A 24,788-nucleotide genomic window follows, 5' to 3' on the forward strand; every position below is an offset into this window, starting at 1 on the left:
AAATATTAATGAAAAAAAAAAGAAAAAAGAAAATACCATAACTTAGGTCAAGTGTGCCTTGGTCCTTTAAAAAAGTCCTGTGAAGTGTATTTGTCAAGTGCAATATGTACTTTTATTTTTTTTTTGCCTCAAATAAGTTTTATTCTTCTGTTGTTGTGAACTGTGGAGTCTGAACCAACTCCTAGCTGACCATCTGGTGGGTTTTCAATGGCAGTTAATTGCACAGGAGTAGATTGCCTACTCTCAGTTCACTTTTATTTTTAAATTTTGATTGTGTTTTCAATGAAAATTTACAGAAAGGTTGGGTTTTCTTTCATTCATTGATGCACATTTTCCTCCCTCCCTCTCTCTGCCTTCTCTTTCCCTCAATTCCTTTTATAATGTACTTCTTGCTCCAGATTGTTAATTGTTAATTAGGCTAATTGTTAATTTGACTATTGCTTAATCATACATTTCTTTCAGACCGTCCTTTCCTTCATCTGTTCCAGTACAGTGTTTACTATCTAGCCACTCTTCCTGTTCTCCCCCTACCTATTTTATCAAACCTATTTTATAACAGCAGTCTTATGCAGAATTTGTCCTTTTGGGACAAAAGGATTTCACTTAGCATAATGTTTTCCAGACTCATTCACATTCCATAGTGCTTTCTAGTTCGTTATTTTTCAATGCTGCAAAATATTCCATTGTGTGAATGTACCACAACTTTTCTATCCCTTTTTTTAAATAAAATTTTTATTCTATACTGGTTTATTTACAAAGTTCATATACATTGTTTTTCACACCATATCACATCATTTCACACCATATGGCACATATTTCTCCTGTGGAGCAGCTGGTGAATTAGAACCCTGCTCCTAGAACTCTGTTCATTTAGGTTGGCAACTATTCCTTACCACTAAGACACTGGTTTTCTGTGAACAAAGATGACAGAAGAAGAATTGATTCCTTTAAACTGTGATGTTGGAGAAGAATACTAAATATCCCATGTTGTTGTTGAGTGCCATAGTCAGAACTGACCCACAGCTGAAAACCTGGTGAGTTTTCAGAGGCAGTTAATTGCACCAGAGGAGATAGCACATCCTTCTCCCACAGGAGCTGCTAGTGGCCGTAAACTGTGTGCCTTTGGGATTGCAGCACAGATTCTTGCCAGTAGGCCCTAGATATGTCTTGGAGAAGGTGCAACCAGAGTGCTCTGTTGGTGCAAAGATGATAAAGCTTTGTCTCGTTGCTAGGAGAGGCTATTCAATGGAGAAGGACATCATGTTTGGAAAGCAGTGGCAGATGAAGGGGAGGAAAGTCCTCAACTAGGTGGATTGACACAGTGTTTGCAGCAATGGGTTCATGTGTGTCAGAAATTCTGAGGCAAAGGATGGCACAGGATAGGACAGAGTTCAGATCTGTTGTTAGTTGGATTGCTATGAGTCATACTCCACTTGAAGACTCCTAAAAACAACATTCCACTCCTGGGAATATACCTTAAAGAAATAAGACCCATGATATAACCAGATGTATGTTATCATTTTAAGTTTTTAATTACTAATATTTTTATCATTCATATACACTGTGCTTCATGCATGTACATTGTGTTCCTTCATTTACATTTATTTCATTCATTTATATATATATTGGGTGGGGCTTTTTCCTCCCTTACAATCATCCCACCAACAACTACTTTTGTGAATTTGGGTAAGCCAGCAACTTTGTGAACATCAAGAAAACAAAAGTCCTTACCACTAGACCTATAGGCAACATCAAGATGGACAAAAAAAAGACTGAAGTTGTCAATGGTTTCCTCTTACTTGGATCTAAAATCAATACCCTTAGTACTAGGAGTCGGGACATCAGGAGAAATAATGCACTGAAAAAGTCTGCAGCTAGGGACCACTCCAAATTATTGAGGAACAATGATGTCAGTTTGAGAACTAAGGTGCGTTTGATTAGCAAATGACTCAGGTCCTACTCGGTTTCAGCAAGCAAGGTTGTGTCATCTGTATAACACAGGTTGTTGATGAGTCTTCCTCCATGCCACATTCCATCTCATAAAGTTCAGCCTCCTGAATAATCTGTTCCACATATAGATTGAGAATTTTTTGAGACAGGACATATCCCTGATGTCCTCTATTCCTGATTTTGAACCATGTAGTGTTTCCTGGTTCTGTTCTGACAACTGCCTCCTGGTCCAGGAATAGGCTTTTCAAGAGCACAATCAAGTATTCTGGAATTCCCATTCTTCTAAATGTTAGCCACAATTTGTTGTGATCCACACAGTCAAATGCCTGTGAACAGTCAATGAACCATAAATTGAGATTCCTCTAGTACTCTCTGCTTTCAGCCAAGATCCATCTGACATTGGTTAGGATATCCCTAGTGTCACAGCCTCTTCTAAACCCAGCTTACATTTCTGGTAGTTTTCTGGTGAAGTACTGCTGCCATACTTTTTAGGTAATCTTCAAAAAATAATATTAAAATAAGTTAAAATAGTGTGATAGTATTGATATTTTTCAATAATTTTTACCTTCTGTTGGATCACCTGTTTTTGGATTGGGAATAAATAGGGATCTCTTCTAGTCAGCTGACCAAGTAGTTGTCTTCCAGATTTCTTGGCACAACCTGGTGAACACATCCATGTCTGTATCTGTTTGTCAAAGTATGTCAATTGATATTCCATCAATTCCTGGGCCTTGGTTTTGGGTTTTTGTTTCTTTGTTTGTTTTGAATGGATAGGCGGTAATTAATTGTATGATGTATTGTGTAGGGGTTGGTGATACGCAAATCAATTTTTTATAAATGGAGGAAGATAGGGGGAAATGTATGATATAAGTGAACACTGGATAGAGTAGATTCAGTAAGCATGTAATTCTGTCACTTGATTTCTTGACTACTTTTTCACTGGACATTGATGTGAATCCAAGTAAAGGGAAATCTTAACTTCTGATTATTTTTGTTTACCATGATCTTTTATATTGGTTCGGCTGCGAAGATTCTGCTTTTCCTTATGTAGAGATGTAATCCATACCAAAGGTTGCAATTTTATACCTTTATCAGAAAGTGCTTCAAGTCCTCTTTGCTCTGAGCAAGCAAGATTATATCATCTGCGCACTATATACATTGTTAATGTACTTTAATTCTGATGAAGCATTGTTCATATAGATTACCATTTTGAGATTATTTGTTTAACATATAGGTTGAATAAATATGGTGAAGGAGTGCAATCCTGGTGTGCACATTCCTGATTTGATCCATGTAATATCTGAACAATAGCTTTTTGATCCATATACCTGTCATATTCTGCATCAGCCCTATTAAGTGTTCTGGAATTCACATTCCAATATTATTCACAATACAGTAAAATGCACGCAGTCAAATTTCTTTTTTTTTAATAGTCAAAAAAACACAGGTGAACACCTTTCTGGCCTGCTTTCATCAAAGATTCATCTGACATCAGCAATGCTATTTTTTGTTCCACGTCCTCATATGAATCCAGCTTGAATTGCAGGCACTTCCCTGGTGATCCCAAGGACCTTTAATTATCTTCAGCATAATTTTACTTGAAAATGATATTGTCCAGTAATGTACAGTCCACTGGATCACATTTCTTTGGAATGGAGACATATAAGGAGCTCTTCCAGTAGGGTGACCACATAGCAGTCCACCCAATTTCTTGATACACAAGAGAGCAATTCAGGACTGCATTCCTTTCTCAGCTGATATTCTTTCAAATCTTGTATTTTTGTTATATGGGTTGGTTTGTTTGTTTGTGGGTTGGGTTGTTTGGGGTGACTGTGGGGTTTTCTTTTTTTTTCTCTTTGTTTGCATTCAGTGCAATTTGGACTTCTTCCTTCAATATCTTTCATTGTACAATCTCTCCTGAAATGGTTGAGTATTAATCAACCATTTGACACTTATCTCATTCAATGTTGCAGCTCAAGTCTTGGTTTTATTCTCCCAGTTCTTTGGTTTGAGAAATGCTTACCGCGTCCTTTCTTTTTTCTTTTTTTTAATCTCAATGAACATTTACATAGATTTTGGATTTCCATTTATTCATTGTTGCACTTTCCCCCCCCGCCCACTCCACCCCCACCCCCAGTTCGCTTTTCTCCTTGAAAAGCAAAAGAAAAACTCCTTCACTGGTAAACAGTCCCTCCGCATCCCCCCCCCCATACTCCACTCTTGCAACCTTCATTCCGAACTCTTATTGTAACCATAATGTCCTAAAATATATTACTTTTAAACTGTTCTCTCCCTCATCGGCTTCAATGCAGTATACATAATTTATCCAGTTTTTCTCAGTCTTACCCCCACCGTGATGTCAGCCTCATTCTACAACAGTGGCACCATACAGTATTTGTCCTTTTGTGGCTGAGGTATTTCACTCAGCATAATGTCCTCCAGAGTCACCCATTTTGAATAATATTGCATGAGTTCCTTGTTTTTCAATCCAGTGTAGTATTCTGTTGTGTGAATATACCAAAGCTTCTCTATCTCTTTGTTGATGGGCACTTAGGTTGTTTCGAGCTCCTGCTATTGTGAAAATAGCCGCGATAAACACGGGTGTGCATATATCTGCTTGGATGTCGGTTATGACATGTCAGATAAGGGATTTATATCTAGAATTTATAAAATACTTGAGCACCTCAACAAGAAAAATGTAAATAATCCAATAGAAAATTGGGCACAGGATATGAACAGACACTTCACCAAAGAAGACATTCAGATGGCCAACAAGCACATGAAGAAATGTTCAAAATCCCTAGCTCTAAAAGAGATGCAAATCAAAACAACTATGAGATATCATCCCAGCCCAGTAAGACTAGCAAAATTTAACAGAACAGCAAGCAACAAATGCTGGCGAGGTTGTGGAGAGACTGGAACGCTTATTCACTGTTGGTGGGAGTGTAAAATGGTGTAACCCCTGTGGAAAGCAGTGTGGCGCTTTCTCAAAAAGTTGCAAATAGAGATACCATTTGACCCAGCAATTCCACTACTGGGACTATACCCCAAAGAGACCATAACCGACATCCCAGCATCATTTCCTTTTAGTTATCTAATTGCAGATCTTTACACATTTTATGCTACTTTTTCTTCTGGAGCTGCTCTTTGATATCTTCTGTTCCACTCTCTTCATCATTCCTTCCTTTCACTTTAGCCATCCCATATTCAAGAGAAATTTTCAGAATATCTTCTAACATCTATTGTGTTTCTTACCTACCTTCCTGTCTTATGTTTTCTTTTTTGTATGATGATCTTGGTATCATTTCATAACTCATTGAGTCACTAGTGTTGAGTGAGTCAGATTTATTCTTAAAAATGTCTCTCCATTCAGGGGAAACATACTCCAAATTATGCTTTGGCTCTTGTGGGTCTATTTTCTTCAGTTTTTATTTTAACTTACATACCAATAATTGATGCTAAGATGAATTCTTCACCTTGTCCTAAGTGGTGATCCTGAATCTTTCCATCATTTCTTTCCACCATATGATTCCTGCATATCCATGTACTGAAATCCACATGTATAGCCATCATTTATACTATTTATATTTATATTATTTTAAAAAGATTTGTAATGAAACACCAAGGCCATATTCTCCAATTACTAATCTTTCTTTTCACATTACAATCACCAGTAATTATTAATATAACTTAATGTATAGTTTGATCAACTTGAAATTAAAAGAGTTGGTAAAAATTTTCAATTTCTTCATCTTGGATTCATGTAATGTCTGTTTTTATGTGCCATCAAGTCATCTGCAACTCACAGCGACCCTATGTTAAATAGCTCTAAACACTGCCCTATCTTGAGCCAATCTCATTGTCTGCAATGCATACTTACCATGATTATCCCAGTTACCCACCCAATCCACTTTATCCAAGGTCTTTCACTCCTGCACTGTCCCTCCACACTTCTAAACATGATGTCCTTCTCCAAGGACTGGTCCCTCCTGGCAACATGCCCAAAGTATGTCAGATGAAGTGTCAAAATCCTGGTTTCACCCTCTTCAGTGCAGACCTCTTTGACAGTCCTTGGTATGGTTAAATTATTAAAGGATATTTACAGATCGTCCTCATCATGTTGAGTGAATCATGTAAGATCAATAAATGATGATCTTGAAAGTTTTCTCCATCTACATGATGTTTTCCTCCTCATACAGTACAGAAGACTCCCAGATGATCTGTTCCACATACAGACTGAAGACAGAGATTGAAATGATAGGAAGATTGGATGTCTCCTTGGAGTATACTTTCCCTGATTTTAAATCATGCAGTGTTTCCTTGTTCTGTTCTGATGACTGCTTCCTCGTCCAAGTATAGGTTTTGTATAAGCACAAGCAACTGTTATAGGATTCCCATTATTTTTAGAATCAGCCACAATTTGTTGTGATCCACACAGTCAAATGCCTTTGCATAGTCAATAAAACACAAATAGACATTCTTCTAGTACTCTTTGCTTTCAGCTAAAATCTATCTAACATTAACTATGATATCCCAAGTACCTTGGCCTCTTCTAATCCCAGCCTGCATATCTGTGAGATCTCTGTTGATATGCTATTCCAGTTGTTTGGATAAATTTCAGCAGAATTTTGCTTACATGTGATATTAATTGTTGTTGTTGTTGTTGTTGTGTGTCGTCGAGTAGTTTGCAACTCATAGCGACCCTATGAACAACAGCCCTACACCCTGCTCTATCCTGTGCCAATCGCATTGCCTCTAACACACCCATCCTGATTACCCCAGTCACTGAATCAATCCACCTCATAGAGGGTCTTCCCCTCCTGCACTGTCCCTCTACTCTACCCAGCATGATGTCTCTCTCCAAAGAACTGTCTCTCCTTGCAACATGTCCAAAGTATGTCAGATGAAGCATCAGAATCTTGTCCAATAATTTCCACACTCTGATGGGTCACCTTTTTTTGGAATGGGAACAAATATGGATCTCTTCTAGTCAATTGACTAGATTGTTGTCCTCCAGATTTCTTGGCACAACTTGATGAGTGTGTTCAGGGTAGTGTCTGTTTGTTAAAGTATGTCAATTGGTATGCTGTCAGTTCCTAGGGCCTTCTTTTTTGCCAATTCCTTCAGTCAAACTTTAACTTCCTCCTTCACCACCATAGGTGATTGATAAATTATTTTATTAAATTCTTCTGTACTCGCCAACTCTTTGTACTCCTTCCATCTTCCTTTGATACTTCCTGGGTCATTCAACATTCTGCCTGCGGCATCCTTAAATATTACAACTAGAGGTTTGAATTTGTTCTTCTGTTCCTTCAGTTTAAGAAATGCCAAGCAAGTTCATCGCTTTTGATTTTCCAATTTCAGCAGTGTGCATGTTTTATTAAAACACTTTGCTTTGTCTTCCTCTGCTGCCTTTGAAATCTTGTTTAGCTCCTTAGCATCTTAATTTCTTCCTTTTGCTTTAGCTTCTCAGTGCTCTAGTACAATATCAGAGTCTCTTTTGATATCCATTTTGGCCTTTCCTTCTTCCTCTGTCTTTGTAATGACCTTTTGCATTCTTTGTTTTTTATATTCTTTATATCCTCCTGTAGCTCATCTGGTCTTTGCTCTTTATTATTCAAGATCTCAAACCTATTCCTGAGATGTTTATTAGAATCAGGTGGGATAGACTTAAGATCAAACTTTGGTGCTTGTGGATTTGATTTAATTTTTCTTTAGCTTCAGTTTAATCATCAACACCTGGCCTAGTTTGCAGAACTAATATTAAGTTTTTCCAATGATTTTTCACACATAGGCAATCAATCTTACTCCTGTTCATAGTCACCATTTGTGTTCTTCTAAAAGGTAGAATCAGTGATTCTACAATCATTGATTGTGCAGAATTCTATAATTTTGTCTCCATCCTCATTTCTGACTACTGATCTTTCTTCCTGCTTCCTAATGTTTGCATTCCAGGCACCCATTATTATCAGTGTATCTTGGTTGTATGTTTGATCAATTTCTGATTGCAGTAGTTGGTAGAAATCATCTATTCCCTCCTCTTTGGCTCTGGATGTTGGTGCGCACATTTGAATGATAGTGGTATTGACAGGTCTTTCTTGTATATATACGGATATTATCCTATCATATTGACAGGTCTTTCTTGTATTTATATGGATATTATCCTATCAGTCACAACATTGTATTTTAAGATGGATCTGAAAATGGTCTTTTTTTTAATAGTCTCTTCTGGTAGTTAAATTTTTATTACTATTCTGAAAATAAATCCTCTATTTAGAATATTAACTGCTAAAAGTACAAATATTTTGGTATGTCTATTTCCTTTTTCATAGTTAGGTAGAAAATACAGTATCAATATAGATCTTCTCTAGAAACGATAAACTTTTAAAGGGCATCCATGGGTAGTGTAAATGGTTAACCACTTAGCTGCTGACTAAAGGCTGAAAGTTTGAGTCCACCCAGAGGTACTTTGTTAGAAAGGGCTGGTGATGTACTTTTGAAACGGTCTTTTTAAGTATGAATGTGATTTCCTTTTTTCCTCAGCTTTTCATTTCCAGCATAGTAGATCTTATGATTGTTCATATCACTTGCATTTCTCCAATGCCTAGTATGTCAATGTTTATGTGTTCCATCTCTTCCTTAACAATCTCCAATTTTCCTACATTCATATTATCATATTCCATGTTTCAATCATTCAAGTCTGTGTGTAGCTGTTACTTCTCCTTTGCGATTCCCAACATGAAGGTTCAGCCTTCGGTGCCATATCTGCTAGTCTATCCTTAGTGTGCTCTGTTATACACAGGGATACGATATATCATATTCATTTCTAGCTATTGATAATACAAGGTTTTTCTAAATATACTTTTACAGAATACAGTGATATATGTCATGCTTCTTATGGTAAAGATCCTTCATCAATCTCCTCTTCTTGCTTACAGAGTTTTATCTTATTATTCCTAAAACATTTTACTGCTGGCACCACTGTAAAATACACATTCTATAAAATGGATTTGATTCTTTGTATATGTGTTTTTGAATGTCAGCTTAAGAACCAACATCTGTATATCTTATACCATTGGTGAAGATTTTGCCAAAATCTTGAGTCAGTGTAATACATAGAGGCCAAATGGAGTCAATGTCATGTTGCTCAACTCTTTCATGATTATCGAGAATATTGCAATATAAGTATGCTAGTGCTCATTGGTGAAGGATACAGTACTGGTTCTTAGAGTAAGTCAGGCACCATTCAGAATTTGATGAAAAAAAAAATGATCCTTGGTGAAATCTAATGTTTTATTTAGAGACAAACAACCTTAAATAAACTTGTCCAGGCAGATGTCAAATAGGTTCATTGAATACATCTATTACTTTGACCTCTTTTCTGCAACCTGAAAGAATGATAAGCAGAAAGAAGTGGGTACAAAAGAGAAATCTAGGTGACGTGCATGTAGTTATTGTTAGAATAGATGGGTTTTACACTCTCTCCTGAGAACCTGTTACAAGTTCTGTGAGGCTTAACTCTTTCTAGCTGATGGTTAAATCTTGGTCGTCAGATTTGAGATTAGTTCTGCAAATGATTATGAAGCTTGAGACCATTTCTTCAGAAACAGACAGCTTGAAAATTTAGAGACTTTGGATTTCCATTCATTCATTGTTGCACTTTTCTCCCTGCCCACCCCTTCCCCCCAGTTTGTTCTTCTCTTTGAAAAGTAAAAGAAAAATTATTTCATTGCTATACAATCCCTCCCCCCAAGTCCACTCCATTATGCAGCCTTCGTTCTGAGCTTGTTATTCAAATTAATAATAATAAATTTTTTAAGACATGCTATTATTGTATTAAGTGTTGTTTTTGTGTTTGGGTTTCTTGGTTTTCTTTGAAGCCTTCATCTATTTGTAAGGAAATCATGGTTGGTTGTTAGTAGAGGTATAGGATGGTGAATTGTTGTGAATGTTAGTGGGTATTTTTTGGGTTTGATAATATTTTTCATCTATGCAGAGAGAATGTTAGTTGTATTCAGATATAGCACAGAGATTGCAATTGAGGAATATCCTAACTTGAATATAACAGTTCTGAGGGCATTATTTTGGGGCATTTTAGTTGAGAAGATGGCTAACAATTATTATTATTGTAAGAACCTAGACACTAAATGAACTAAGTATGAAAGAGAAGCACTGAACATGTTATTAGACCAATTAACTGGGCTGTCCTAAGAAACCATGACTCTAAATTCCAAATCAAGAAATCAAATCCCATAAGGTGTTTGGTTGTATATAAGCAAAATTAGCAGCTCCTCTTTACTTGTTGTGTTACTATTATAGATATATATCTATCACATGTTGTTGTTGTTGTTACATGCCATCCAGTTGCTTGTGACTCATAATGACCCTATGTACGAGAGGCCTAAACGCTATTCTGTCCTGTGCCAACTTCGCCGTCTCAAACAAACTCATTCCTATCACTCCACTCACAGAATCAATCCCTCATCAAGGGTCTTCCTCTCCTGCGCCATCCCTCCACTCTCCCAAACATGATGTCCCTCTCCAAGGACCAGTCCTTCCTTACAATATGCCCAAAGTATGTCAGATGAAGCTTCAGAATCCTTGACTCCAAGGAGCATTCCGGCTTCACCCTCTACAGGACAGATCTGTTTGTTCTCCTAGCAGTTCATGATATATTCAACACTTCTCCAGCACTACAGCTCAAAGGCATCAGTTCTCATTCTATCATCTCTATTCACTGTCCAATTCTCTGATGCATAGCACGTAATTGGGAAGACTGTGGCTTGGATCAGGTGCACCTTAGTCTCCAGCCTGACGTCATTGCTCTTCAGTACTCTTGAGAGGTCCCTCACAGCTAACTTTCCCAAAGCAATTCATCTCCTGATTTCCTAGCTGCTGTTCCCTAGAGTGTTTACTGTGGAACCAAGTAAACTAAAACTGTTTAATCTCTTCACCATCCACACTGATGCTGCCAATTGGCCCAGTGATGAGAATCTTTGTTTTCTTGATGCTGAGCTTCAATCCATTTAGGAGGCTGCAATCCTTGACCTTCTGTAGCAAGTGCTTCAGGTCCTCCTCAGTTTCAGCAAGGAGGGTTGTGTCATTTGCGTAATGCAGGTTGTTGATGATTTTTCCACCAATCCTGATGCCACATTCCTCCTTGTACAGCCCAGCATCTCGGATGATCTGTTCTGCATACAAAATAAAAAGGTATGGAGACAAAATACATCCCCATGGACCCCCTTCTTGATTTTGAACCGTGTAGTGTCTCCTATTTCAACTATTTGACAGCAAGTTCAGTAATTACTTGTGCATACCTATGTTTAATCAGTGCACTGTTTCCATTAACATAAACAGAGACCCTGTGTCCCATTTTCTCCGACCCCTGGTAACCACTCATAAGTCTTTTTTTAATGCTTGGTTGTTGTCTTTTTAAAAAAATTAAGCATTATCTATCCTCTTATGATTGACTTTATTTCGTTTGTCATATCTTTATTTCATTTAGCATATCTTATGGTCTGTTCATAGTGTAACATAAGTCAAGATTTCATTTCTCTTTCTGTCTGAATGGTATTCATTATATGTGTGTATCATGATCTGTTTATCTTTTCTTTCATTGATGAGCATTTAGGTTGTTTCTACCCTTTAGCTATTGTGAATAATATGCTGCAATGAACTTTGGTGTACATCTCTCTGTTTGCATTGTTTCTCTGAAGATCTTTGGTTATAGTTCTAGTAGTGGATTTATTTACACATCGTGAAATGAAAAATCCTCACCACTGAGCAATAGGCAATGATAGATGAAGAAAAGATTGATGTTGTCAAGAATTTCACCTTACTTGGATCTACAGTTACCACCTGTGGTACTAACAGTCAAGAAATCAAAAGACTTGTCACATTTGTAAAATTTGTCAGGAACTTCTCCGAAATACTAAAGATCAACTAAAGTCAGTTTAAAGTCTAAGGTGCACCTGATCCAAGCCATGATCTTTTCAATTTGTTGGTATATATCTTAAAACTGGACAAGGAATAAAGTTTATGGAAGAAGAATCAATTTTTTTTTTCAAATCGAACTTTTTATTACTAAAGCACAGTGATGGCGACAGGAGGAAAAGGAAGGCGGGGTCCCTGCTGAGGGGCTGGCCTCACCCCCACCCGGGAGTCCCCTCCACCCACACGGCCAGGGGCTGGCTGGTGACAGTGGCCGAGAGGCCTGGCGGGCGGTCAAAGGAGGCGATTCACATTATCTGGGGCAAACCTGCGGGGTTTTGAGTTGTGGTACTGGAGAGGGTACAGAACATGGACTGCTAAACGAACAAATTTGTCTTGGAGAAAGTACAGATAGGGTGGGCCATATAGGCAAGGATGGTGAAACTCTGTCTTCATACTTTTGTCATAGTTTCAGGAGGGGGCAGTCTTTAGGAAAAAAATCTATCATGTTGATAAAGGTGAAGTCTCAGCAAAAGAGAAAAAGATCTTTAACAAGATGGATTCACATAGTTACTATAACAATAACCTCAAGTGTATCAGAGATGATAAGGATGGCATAGTTAGGGCAAGAGTCAGATCTGTTAGGCATAGATCACTATGAATTGTGGTTGACTCAATGGCACATTAACAACAACAGTGGATTGACTACTTTAGTAGTACTATTTTTAGTTTTTTGGGAAACCATCAAATTGTTTTCCACAGTGGCTGTACCCTTTTGCCTTCTCCACAGCAATAAAAGAGAGTAAGTAGCAGTTTTTCCACACCCTTACTAATATTTGTTGTTTTATATTGTGCTTTGCTTTTGTTTGCTTTTAAAAAAAAGTCTTAGCAATTTTTGTCAGAGTATAGTGATACTTCATTGGGGCTTTGATTTGTATCTCTTTGATATCATTGAGCATCTTTTCACCTGTTTTGGTCCAATATGAATATTTGGAGAAATATCTTTTCAGATTCTTTGATCATTTTTAAAAAATTTGTGTTTTAGTTTTAAGTTGCTAAAGTTTTGTGCATACTTGTTCTTAGATTCACACTGGATATGTGATTTCCACAGATAGTCTACCAAATGAGTAGCTTGTCTTTCAACTTTTTAGGTAAAGTCTTTTCATGAACAAACATTTTTAATTGCTATGACATCCCATTTGTGGGGTTTTGTCTTTTTTATTTTTGCACTTCATGTATGTGTTATTATAATAGATAGCTTTTTGTTAAAAGCTATACCTCACTGTGTTGTATCTACATTTTCTTCTAGGAATTTTATGGTTTTTAAATCCAAAAATCACATTTAAATTCTTAATACATTCCTAATTTGAAGGTTTTGTATGTATGGTCTGAAGAATGGTTCCTACTTAATATTTCTATATAGAGAAGTCTGGTAAGAAGAAATGAAGCCAGGGTGTTCCTTAGAAGCAGGATGGCAAAACTTTGTCGTACATACTTGGAATATGTTATCAAGAGAAGTCAATCCTTGGAAAAGGATGTCATCCTGGGAAATATGTAGGGTTATAGCAAAGAGAGGAAGACCTTTAAGAATACAGATTGGCACAGGAGGACCTTATGCTGAGTGAAATATCTCAGTCACAAAAGGACAAATACTGCATAGTGCTACTATTGTAAAATGGGACTGACATCAGGGTTGGGGAGAACCTAAGAAAAGAGGAGATAAATGATGTACACTGCATTGAAACAGATGAGGGAGAGAACTGTTTAAAAGGAATATATGATTAGGTATTGTTATCATGACAAGTTTCCAGAATAAGAGCTGCATAGTAAAGTAGACTGGAGGGGATTGTATAACAATAAGAGATTGTTTGTTTTTTATTTTTTTTTTTCTTTCCAAAGAGAAAAGCGAACTGGGGGATGGGAGGCAGGGAGGAAAGTGTGCAATAATGAATGAATGGGAGAAAAGTTTTCTTGTAGTTACCAAACAAGGGAAGGGGGAAGGAATTGACTATTGATAGTAGAATTCTGTCACCAAAGAAAACTTGACCTCTTTTCAGGAGACAGAGAGAGAGAGAGAAATTATGTATCTCTTAGATCTAAAAAAGTTATCCTATTATGTTGTAAGATATTATTGTATTTGTAAGAAACTAGAAAGCAAAAGCTGTATTTTATCATTATATCTCATTGTCTGGCAATGTACAAAGTGGGTGTTCAACAATACGGATTTGAGTAACTGACTCTGGATTTCTCTTTTGAAGTTCTTTTATAGGCCTGAATAAGGAAGAAAGCTTGAGACTTAATATATAGTGTTTGGAATGGGACTTGTTTTTACTTTAGGTCAGAAAGCCCTACAGCTGAGTTCTCAGGAAAACGAAAATCCATTGTCTATATTTGTCCAGCCTGGGCTACATCTAGGCAAATGCCATTCAGTCTGTATTTATATATTATTTTCTCTCCATTTGACCATGTTTATGTACTTGGGGCACATCTATAAGATTCAGACTATTACTGTGTATTTCTGTCTTTTTAGATAAAAGCATGCAATTTTCACATGCAAGTTATTTTCAGCAGGCAGTTCTTTTGCTAAAGCACAAAAGATATGAAAACAAACAAAATGTGCTGTTTTAACAAATGAGTCCTTAGAGATGGATTTCAAAACATGGTTTTAGTTTCTTGATCTAGCTTTTACCCTATCACTTCATAGCCCTTAGAGAAATCTTGAAATAAATCAATGGCATTCACACAAGTATTAAGTTGACAGTTTAATTTCCCCCCCTGTTTTGTCTATGGCTATTGCCAATGGAATTAGGCCCAGCCATGAGAAAAATTAGTTATACAAAACATATTTTGGATATCTATGTGTGCTTACAGGAAGATTTGTTTCTGCTAATATTAATGACATCATTTGCACATGGAACTAATTATCCTACCCTACATAATTTCAGATTGTAACATTCTCCACCCCCAACAAAATCTTAATTCAAAAAGAAATAAATGGCACAATTTATAGCATGGTTAGAATTAATTACATTTTAAAACAATTTTTGAAGGTAAATTATTAATTTTAAAACGTATGTATTAATGTATAAGTCAACTTTTTGTTAAAGTGTGAAGGGATTATTCTAGTAGAAAGGGAGAAAGGTCAGATTTATGACATTTTTCTAGAAGTAGCCCCTAAGAGACCAAATGCTAGAGCATGGATACCTTACCTTCTATTTATATTCAAAGCTTCCCAGAATTATTCTTTTTTTTTTTTTTAGTTGATCATTGGATTGCTGGGGTTTTTTGGGTTTTTTTCTTTCTATAATCCTTAAACCCAGTTTTTTTCTAATATACTTTCACACATCTACTAGTAGTTTGTGAGTTTCAGACTGCTAAGTACCTTAATACTTACACATTACAAGAGATTTTAGGAACCATTTGACAAAATAAATTTATTTGTATTTTCTGCAACATTTTAACATAAACTTTTTTTTTTTGCATTTAAGAAATAAACTGAGTGTTTTGCCTTTCTGTTTGCAGATTAAGTCTTTTAGTAGCTAATGAGAATCGTATTTTCTCCCAGTACTTGAATATCAGGATTAACAAACACAAGTATAAAGGTCAAAATTACCAAGCTTTATAGAAGCACCATTCCATATATACAGTAGATCCCTTGTACAAAGCATGAAGGAGAGCCAGTGTAGACAGCAGCCTGAACACAAACACAAAATTTGACTTGCCATCTGTGACGACAGCACAGCAATTGTTAAATTTGACATGACTGCAAAAGAATTTAAAGGGCCAGCAGATCATTAAGAATACAAAGGATAGCTTTGTGGTTCTGGTATAAGACACATGGTATGCTAAGTGTCAAACAATCCATAAGGTTATCCTGAGTCCCTGCAGGATGATTCAATTTCCAAATAAGGTGAATAGCTGAGATAGATAGGACTGTAGAATCTGACTTGGTCAGCCAGCTATCTTTCCAGAAATCTGCAATTGCTTGGAGCTTTAATTAGTATCCTACTTCAGCCATTTTGATGACAAAATGAGATAAGTGGGAAAAGAGGGTAGGGGGTTGGGTTGGTTTGTTTTGTTTTGTTTTTAGGCAAAATATTTGCTTTCTAAAACAAATGTATACTACAAATTGGATATATGGGGGCTATGATGCCTCAGTGGTGAGGAGTTGTGTGCCAAACCCGAAACCAGAGCCTTGAGTCCACACGTGCTCTGTGAGGGAAAGATGGACAGTCTCCTATGGTGCTATTTCATTTAACTGAAAACTCACGGGAGGGTCAGCCGTGAGTCTGTTCCCACTCAATGCTATTATAACAACAACATTCTATTTTCATTACTTGGGCTGGAATTCAGTTTCTTCCGTTTAAAGTTCTTAATAAAAGGGGGATTTTTCTAAATGGCATTGTCACACATTCTGGTTTCATCTGGAAATTTACAGTGGCGTTTTGCTAGTCTGCTAACATGCTCTAGCATTCTCAGCTTTTGGTAGAATTTGGAGACTGTAAAAAGAACTCAGCTACACAGAACCTTCCCTTCTCCACCCACCCCCCCCTTCAGTAGAGCAGTTGTTTCAGTAGGGCATCCTCTGACATGCTGGTGTTCTTCTCTTTTGCAGGGGCTTTACGTTTTTGTGGTCTATTTTATTCTACACAACCAGACGTGCTGCCCTATGAAGGCCAGCTACACCGTGGAAATGAATGGGCACCCTGGGCCCAGCACGGCCTTCTTCACACAAGGAAGTGGAATGCCTCCTGCTGGAGGGGAAATCAGCAAATCCACCCAGAATCTCATCAGCGCTATGGAGGAGGTGCCTACCCCCCATCACCTCCACCACCTGTGTGACCACCACAATCCTCCAGCCTCGGGCCAGCCCACCACTACCCATCACCCCTCCATCCCTGTGCATCTTCCCTCTCTCTCACACACACATTCTGGCGTCCTTTTATCTATGATATTCAGCTCACTTACTGTCGAATCAAGGAGCTCTGCTGATATACTGGTTAAGCGCTTAGCCGCAAACCATAACATACTAACTACTCCACTAAAGAAACATGTGAAAGTCGGCTTCCATAAATAGTTCCGCTTCAGAAATCCTAGGGGGGAGATCAGCTCTGTCCTCTGGGATTGCTGTGGGTTGGAATTGACTCCGCAGTGGTAGGTACTGTGGTATCACGCTTTATTTCTTGCCCGTTGAGCTGTGGTCTATACCAGCAGTTTTGTTGGGAAATGATACAGCACAATTTGACATCTCCTTCTTCAAACTCTTCCTAGTCTGTGACAACCACTGAGTCTTTTTAAAACTCTTTTTATAAACTCTTACTCTTTAATATATATTTTCATAGCTCTCTTCCTTCATCCCAACTCACTGCCTCAATCCTAACAAACTCAGTGAAAAGAAAATGGATAAAATTCACTTTAAGTATCAGAAAATACTTTAGAACAAAGGCATGGAAAAGCAAGCACGAGTGGAAAATCCAGCCAGGATTTCCTCTGTAAAATCTGTGTTCCACTGCTCTCTCCACATCATTTTGATTTCCTCTGTTTAAATCACCTTACCACTGACCTGGCAGTAATTATGCCCATTCTACTGGGACCACTGCTCAGATTTTAAAACATACCTGAAGGTATTTGACCAGAAAGAGACAGTAACACAGACAGTTACCTGCAGTGCCCATTAGTGTGCCTGGCAACCATTGCTTACACAGCTCATACTGCTTCTCAGTAGTACAGAGGCAAGGGGAATAGTACTTAGGTTTGCAGCCACACTAAAATACCAAGTGCATCTATCTGAAAGAGAAATAATAGACAATAAATTCTTGGATAGATGATTTTTTCCCTCTTGTCTTTCATCACAAGATAGAAAAGAATATTATACTTTTCTACTTAGCAGATTGAAATGAATTAGGATGATCACAAATCAAGTGTCATGTTGAAAAGCTGAGATTTGTGTGTACTCAAACATCTCATGCCATTCCTCTACCCCACATTATTTCAAAGGAATGATTTTTCAACATTGAAGGTGATATCAATAGAAAGAGAAATGTTTTTAAAACTCCTGAATGAATCTTTAAAAAAGAATATGTATTGTAATGTTTACCCAGTCTGTTATTTGTCAACATCAGAAAGGCCCAATGTGTTTGCTGTGGGCTACTATAGGAGAGGGCAGTGGTGGTGGAATTCTCACCTCCACGTGGCTCATTTCCAGCAAAGCACTTCAAGCACAACCACCTCTCATCTGTTAGGACAGACTTATGTGTTGCTGTGACATTGAGTTTGTTTCAGGAGGGCTTAAAGACAAAGACAGATCAGGATGATAGACCCATTTCTAAAAATCCCCCAGTGAGAACCATGTGGATCAAAGCAGTATGGTCCCTGTGTCCATTACGTTCCTGTGAATCAGACACCAAGCACAGCTAGCAGCACCTACGTGTAACTGTACATTTCAACTAATCACAATCCAGTAGCACAAAAATTCAGTTTCTCAGTAGCGCTGCAAGAGCTATGTGTCTAGTGTCTTCTATAGCAGGGAGAACAGGTGTGAAATGATCATATTGCAGAAAGTTCTATTGGTACTGGTCTAGCTGTTCAACATGTTAGTGACCTTTCTCAAAGTCTTTTTAGTAAGTTTATTTCTAATGTCCTCAGGACACTTTCCTCAGTTTGAGGTTTCCCTCTATCTAGTCTCTCAGAAAACCTCATATTGAGAGGCAGCAGCTGTGGCAGTCCAATTCCTGGCCCAATCCACTACTTAAGTGTTCATCTTGGGTGTCGGCCAACAGCATACTCTAAAGTCTGCTCTACATTCCTCAGAGGCTTAGAATTGGCCTTGATCCAGCTGTCAGTGAGGGACTGTCAGAGGCATTCTGAAAAGCCATGTGGAGAAAAGAAAGCATAGGAAAGGGAGGATTAAAGCCTTGTTTACCAGTAACCTAGAAATAAGTGAAAACATTTAATCATTTCTGAATGCAGTTGTCTTTCTTAATCAAAAAGGAAGCGTTTAGGATGCCCTGAACTTCCTTTTTAAAAAAAAAAAATTCACTATATTTTTCAAGATGCCTACTGTGTTTTAAATACTATTTAGTACTATAAATGAACAATAAGATTCTTCTACATTTCTTAAATTTTCTTTGCATATATCCTACAGAGAATAAAATGTATTTATTGAGCTAAAAAAAAAAATCTTATTTCCACACACATAATAGTCTAGAAATCTATCAGAAATTCCAATAAAGAAATTGTTCATTATTTCAGATTAGAATGTCTCATGGAAAACTATATTTTTCAAAAGAACAAAGGTAAATATTTTGGTGTCTAAAGAATTCAGTCGCCCTTTCACCAGGCCACTGTAATGTTATAGGGAGATAAAAGTAAGAACTTATGCATTCATGTTATGGTTTCCTTTTCTTCCTACTCCAACCCAAAAAAGGTACCACCAGACTGGGAAAGAGGATCCTTCCAACAAGCCACTCAGGCTAGCCCTGAGCTAAAGCCAAGTCCACAAAACGGCGCCACGTTCCCTTCCTCTGGAGGATATGGCCAAGGGTCACTGATAGCTGATGAAGAATCACAAGAGTTTGATGACTTGATATTTGCTTTAAAAACTGGTATGTATGAATCCAAAATTAAAAGTACTCACTCTTTACTAGAGGGAACTCTGGTGACCCCGTGGTAAGAAGCCACGCTATAATCCTAAACCATACTGCTACGTAGGAGAAGGATGACAGTCACCTCCATGCAATTTTACTGCCTCTAAAAGCCCACTGGATGGTCAGCTGTAGGTTGACTCTAACTTGATACCACACAACAACAACAGCACTCGTTACTATAAGTAAGTCACCCTTAGTACATCCTGATTCTCATGACCCATTCTTAATCTCAGTCAAATTCTAGGGTGTTTTCTTTTTGACATCAAATAAAACACTGATGGCATATTGATTGACATATTTCAACAAACAAATGCTGCCTTGACTATGCTCACCAAGTTGTGCCAAGAAATCTGGAGGATAACCACCTGGCCAACTGACTGGAAGAGATCTATATTTGTTCCCATTCTAAAGAAAGGTGATCCAACAGAGTATGGAAATTATCAAACAGAATCATTGATATCACATGCAAGCAAGATTCTGTTGAAGATTATCCAAAAATGACTGGAACAGCACATCAACAGAGAACTACCTGAAGTGCAGGCTGGATTTTAGAAGAGGATGTGGTACTAGGGATATTAAAGCTAATGTCAGATGAATCTTGGCTGAAAGCAGGGAGTACCAGAGGAATGTCTGTCTGTGTTTCTTGACTATGCAAAAGCATTTAACTGTAAATCACAACAAACTGTGGCAGATTCTGAGAAGAATGGGAATCCCAGGACACTTGATTGTGCTTAGGCAAAACCTATAGTTGGACCAGGAAGCAGTTGTCAAAACAGAGCATGGAAGCACTGGATGGATCAAAATTGAGAAGGGTGTGCACCAAGGATGTGTCCTATCTCCATATCTTTTCAACCTATGTGTGGAACAGATCATTCAAGAGGATGGGCTCTATGGGGAGAAATGTGGCATCAGGATTGCAGGTAGACTCATCAGCAATCTGTGTTATGCAGATGACACAACCTTGCTTGCTGACACTGAGGAGGACTGCTAGGAGAACAAACAAGTTTTTCCTGGAGAGAGTGAAGCCAGGCTGTTCCTTGGAGGCAAGAATTCTGAAACTTCATCTGACATGGTGGAATCAGTCCTTGGAGAGGGGCATCATATTTGGGAGGGTGGAGAGACAGCTCAGGAGAGGAAGCCCTTGATGAGATGGATTGATTCAGTGATGGGGTAATGGGGAATAGATATGTGGTAGACTACATGATTGGCACAGGATAGAGCAGGGTTTAGGGCTGTCGTATATATGGTCACTGTGAGTCACAGGCGACTCAGTAGCACATAGCAACAATAACAAACAAAAATTAATTCGTAATTTGCTTTTAAAAATATATATATTCTCAACTAAATGAAAATATCTCTCCTAGAATATTGCTAAAATTCCCAGTTAGAAGTAAGACAAGTTTAGTATAAAACTGTGTGGTTAGAATAACACTGCGAGAGTTTAACCTGTCAAAGAGACCGTCTTATGAATATCTTAAAGCAGAAACTTTCAAAGGCATCATAATGGGTATTGCAAAATCTTTACTTTTCAATGTGGCATTATATTAATTATTTTGGTTATTGATATATGCTAAATATTGATCCTCTCCCTGAAACTCCACTGTTATTAAATAATTTTTAAATCATTGTTAAACAATCATAGACATGTCGTGCTAAATATTCAAAGCAGCAGTGTATATATTTTTGATGGTGGAGGTAAACTACAAATAAGATATATAAGAGCTATGAATTTATATTATCAGAAGTCACATGCTCTAAGTTGATAGAATTAATGAATATTATTTCTTTTAGTGTTTGAATATAGACCTTTGGCCAGTTAGTGATAAGAAACTGCACTGTCAAGGCAAAGGGGTATTATTTGAACCCACCAGCTCCCCCATGGCAGCAAAACAGCCTATCTCCTCCTGTGTGATTAACCTGAAAACCTTCTGGAGGGTTAGCTATGGGTCGGTTCCATATCAACAGTGCATAAACAAAGGCGTTTCAATAGTATGAAGATGTACAGTATCTCATCGTCTGTTAGAAAAGCTATTTGAAACATTGAAAAAAAAACTATTAGTCATTTTTGTTGTTTCAACAATTATATATACAAATATTTGCACTTCACTTTTTCCCCTCAAAATCAGTTGAGCACTACTACTATGGAAAGTTTCAATAAGACTATTACTTCTGGATAATAAGAACAATAACAAGATACTTAGATGAGCTTATTGGAATATTTATTTAAAGAATATATGTTATAAACTTGGAAATTTAAAAATTAAAAAAGATTATATAAAACTAAATGTGTATGAATGAAATCAGTGTATGTGAACGACTGTATAAAAGTGAATGTTATTGTTGTAGTTGTTAGTTTCTATTAAGTCAAGTACAACTTATGGCAACCCTATGAACAACAGGTCTGAACCCCATCCTATCCTATGTCATTCACACTTCCTGATACACTGGAGCTCATCATGGCAGTCATCCTGTCAAGGTTTTTCTTCTCATTTGTCAAACCTCCACCCTTCCAAGCATCATGTCCCTCTCCAATGAATAGCCCCTCCTTGCATCATATCCAAAGCATGTGAGGCGAAGCCTCATCATCCTTGCCTCCAAAGAGTACTCTGGCTGCATCTTCTCCAAGAATATTTGTTTGTTCTATTGACTGTCTTTGGGATGTTCCGTGCTCATCTCCAACACCATAGCTCAAAGGTGTCAGTCCTTCTTCCATAATCCTTATTCATTGTCCAGCTCTCAAATGCATAGCAATTGATCCAAAAGACCATGGCCTGAATCAAATGCACCTTCATTCTCAAACTGACATAATTACTCCTCAACAATTTAGAGAGGTCCCTAACTACAGACTTTCCCAGTGCAATGTGTTTCCTTATTTTCTGACTGCTGGTATCAAGGGTGTTAGTTGTGGATTCAAGTAAGATAGAGTTGTTGACAGTTTCAATGACTTCTCCATCTATGATGGTGTTGCCTTTGGGTCTAGTGGTAAGGATTTTTGTTTTCTTGACATTGAGATGCAATCTATCTTGAAGACTTCATTCATTCATTCTGCAAGAACTGCTTCAACACCTCCTCAATTTCAGCAAGCAAGGTTGTGTCATCTGCATAATGCAGATTATCTCTGTTCCTGATTCCACACTCCTCTTCATTGACTCCAGCTTCTTCAATAATTTGCTAAGCATATAGATTGACTAGGTATGGAGAAAGAATATAATCCTGACCAAATCCCGTCCTAATTTTAAACCAAGCACTGTTTTCCTGCTCTGTTCACACATCAGTCTCCTGGTTTAGGTATAGGTTTCACATGAGCACAATTAAGTGCTCTGGGATTCCCATTCTTCTCAATTTTGAAGACAGCTTGTTATGATCCACACAGTCAAATACCTTGTCATATTCAAGAAAGCACAAATAGACATTCTTCTGGTATTCTTTACTTTCAGCCATTATCCATCTGACATCAGCAATGATATCCCTAGTACTACAGCTTCTTCTAAATCCTGTTTGAATTTCTGGCAGTCTATCTATGTATTGTTCCAGCCATTTTTTCAGTGATCTTCAGCAATATTTTGCTTGCATATAATATTAATGATATTTCTCAATAGTTTCCACATTCTGTTGGATCATTTTTCTTGGAAATAGGAATAAATATGGACCTCTTCCAATCCATTGACCAGACAGCTGTCCTCCAAATTTCCTGGCATAGACTGGTGAGTACATCCAAGGCTGCATCTGTTAATTGGAACAAGTCAATTGGTATCCCTTCAATTCCTTGGGCCTTATATTTGTCAGTGCCTTTAGTGCAGCTTCTGATTCTTTCTTCATTACCATTCTCTCCTATTCATATGGTACTTCCTGAAATTTTTCCGTTTCAATCAATTCTTTCTGGTATAGTAACTCTGTGAATTTCCTCCATCTTCTTTTGATGCTTTTTGGTTCGTTCAGTATATTGTCCCTGTTGTTTTTGCTATTGTTATGTGCTGTCAAGTCAACTGCAACTCATAGTGACCCTATGCACACCAGCTCTGAAGCCTGCCCTGTCCTGAGCCAGTATCACTGACTCCAACACACCTACTCCCATTGCCCCAGTTACTGATCAATCCATCTCATCTGGAATCTTCCTCTCCTGCACTGTCCCTCCACCCTTCCAAGAATGATGTCCTTCTCAAAGGACTGGTTCCTCCTGGCTATGTGCCAAAAGTATGTGAGACAGAGCTTCAGAATCCTAGCCTCCAAGGAGAAACTTGGTTTCACCCTCTCCAAGACAGACTTGTTTGTTTTCATGGTGGCCAATGGTATGTTTAAGACTCTTCGCCAGCACCACAACTCAAAGGCATTGATTCTTCTTCTGTCCTTGGTCATTGTCCAGCTCTTTGATGTATAGTAAGTAATTGTAAAGGCCAAAGCCAGGACCGCACATACCTTAGTCTCTAGACTGACATAGTTGCTTCTTAGTATTCTGGAGAGGTTCCCTGATGGCAGGTTTTCCCAGTGCAATTCATCTTTTGATTTCCTGACAACTGGTGCCAAGAGTGTTGATTATGAAGCTGTAATTGTTAACAACCTCAATCTCTTCTCCATCTATTATGGTGCTACCATTGGCTCAGTGGTAAAATTCTTTGTCTCCTTGATGTTCAACTTCTATATAACATCTTTCAATATTGTGAGTCAGGGTTTAAACTTGTTTTTCAGTTCATTTTCCTCTCAAGCTGTCCTTTGAAATCTTCTGTTCAGTTCTTTAACTTCAGCATGTTTCCCATTTTGGCTTTTTTTCCTTTTTTTTTTAATTAATTTTAATGAAAGTTTACAGAGACTTAGGGTTTCCAGTTATTTATTGTTGCACTTTTCTCCCTGCCCACCCCTACCTTCAATTCACTCTTCTCCCTGAAAAGAAAAAGAAAACTTTTTCATTGCTATGCAATCCCATCCCTCAAGTCCACTCCACTCTGCAGCCTTCACTCTGGACTTCTGTAATGACAAGAATACCCATTCATATATCCCTTTTAAACAGGCCACTGTTGTAAAACAGTACTGACATCAGTGTTGAGGGAAGATAGAAAAGGAAGGGAGGAATGATGTATATTGCATTGAAACAGATGAGAGAGAGAACTGTTTTACCTTTGTTTTGGCTTCTTGATGCTCCAGTGTAATTTTTATTTATTTTATTAAATTTAATTAACATTTACAGAGATTTTGGATTTTCATTCATTCATTGTTGCACTTTTTTCTTTACCCCACTCCCCCCAGTTCGCTCCTCTCTTTGAAAAG

The 24,788-nt window shown here is 37.7% G+C and overlaps 1 protein-coding gene across 1 annotated transcript in view; it reads left to right on the plus strand.

The window, feature by feature from the left end:
• Nucleotides 1-24,788, plus strand: part of GPR98 (G protein-coupled receptor 98) — a 1,036,968-nt gene that overhangs the window by 982,500 nt on the left and 29,680 nt on the right. The window contains exons 86-87 of the mRNA XM_006885387.1: nt 16,496-16,687; nt 19,307-19,484. Coding sequence (XP_006885449.1) covers nt 16,496-16,687; nt 19,307-19,484 — 370 coding nt within the window. The remainder of the gene's footprint in view (nt 1-16,495; nt 16,688-19,306; nt 19,485-24,788) is intronic.

This window comes from Elephantulus edwardii, unplaced genomic scaffold (assembly GCF_000299155.1).
Source record: "Elephantulus edwardii isolate Elephantulus edwardi_28Jun2011 unplaced genomic scaffold, EleEdw1.0 scaffold00043, whole genome shotgun sequence".
In the NCBI taxonomy this organism is placed as follows: domain Eukaryota; kingdom Metazoa; phylum Chordata; class Mammalia; order Macroscelidea; family Macroscelididae; genus Elephantulus; species Elephantulus edwardii.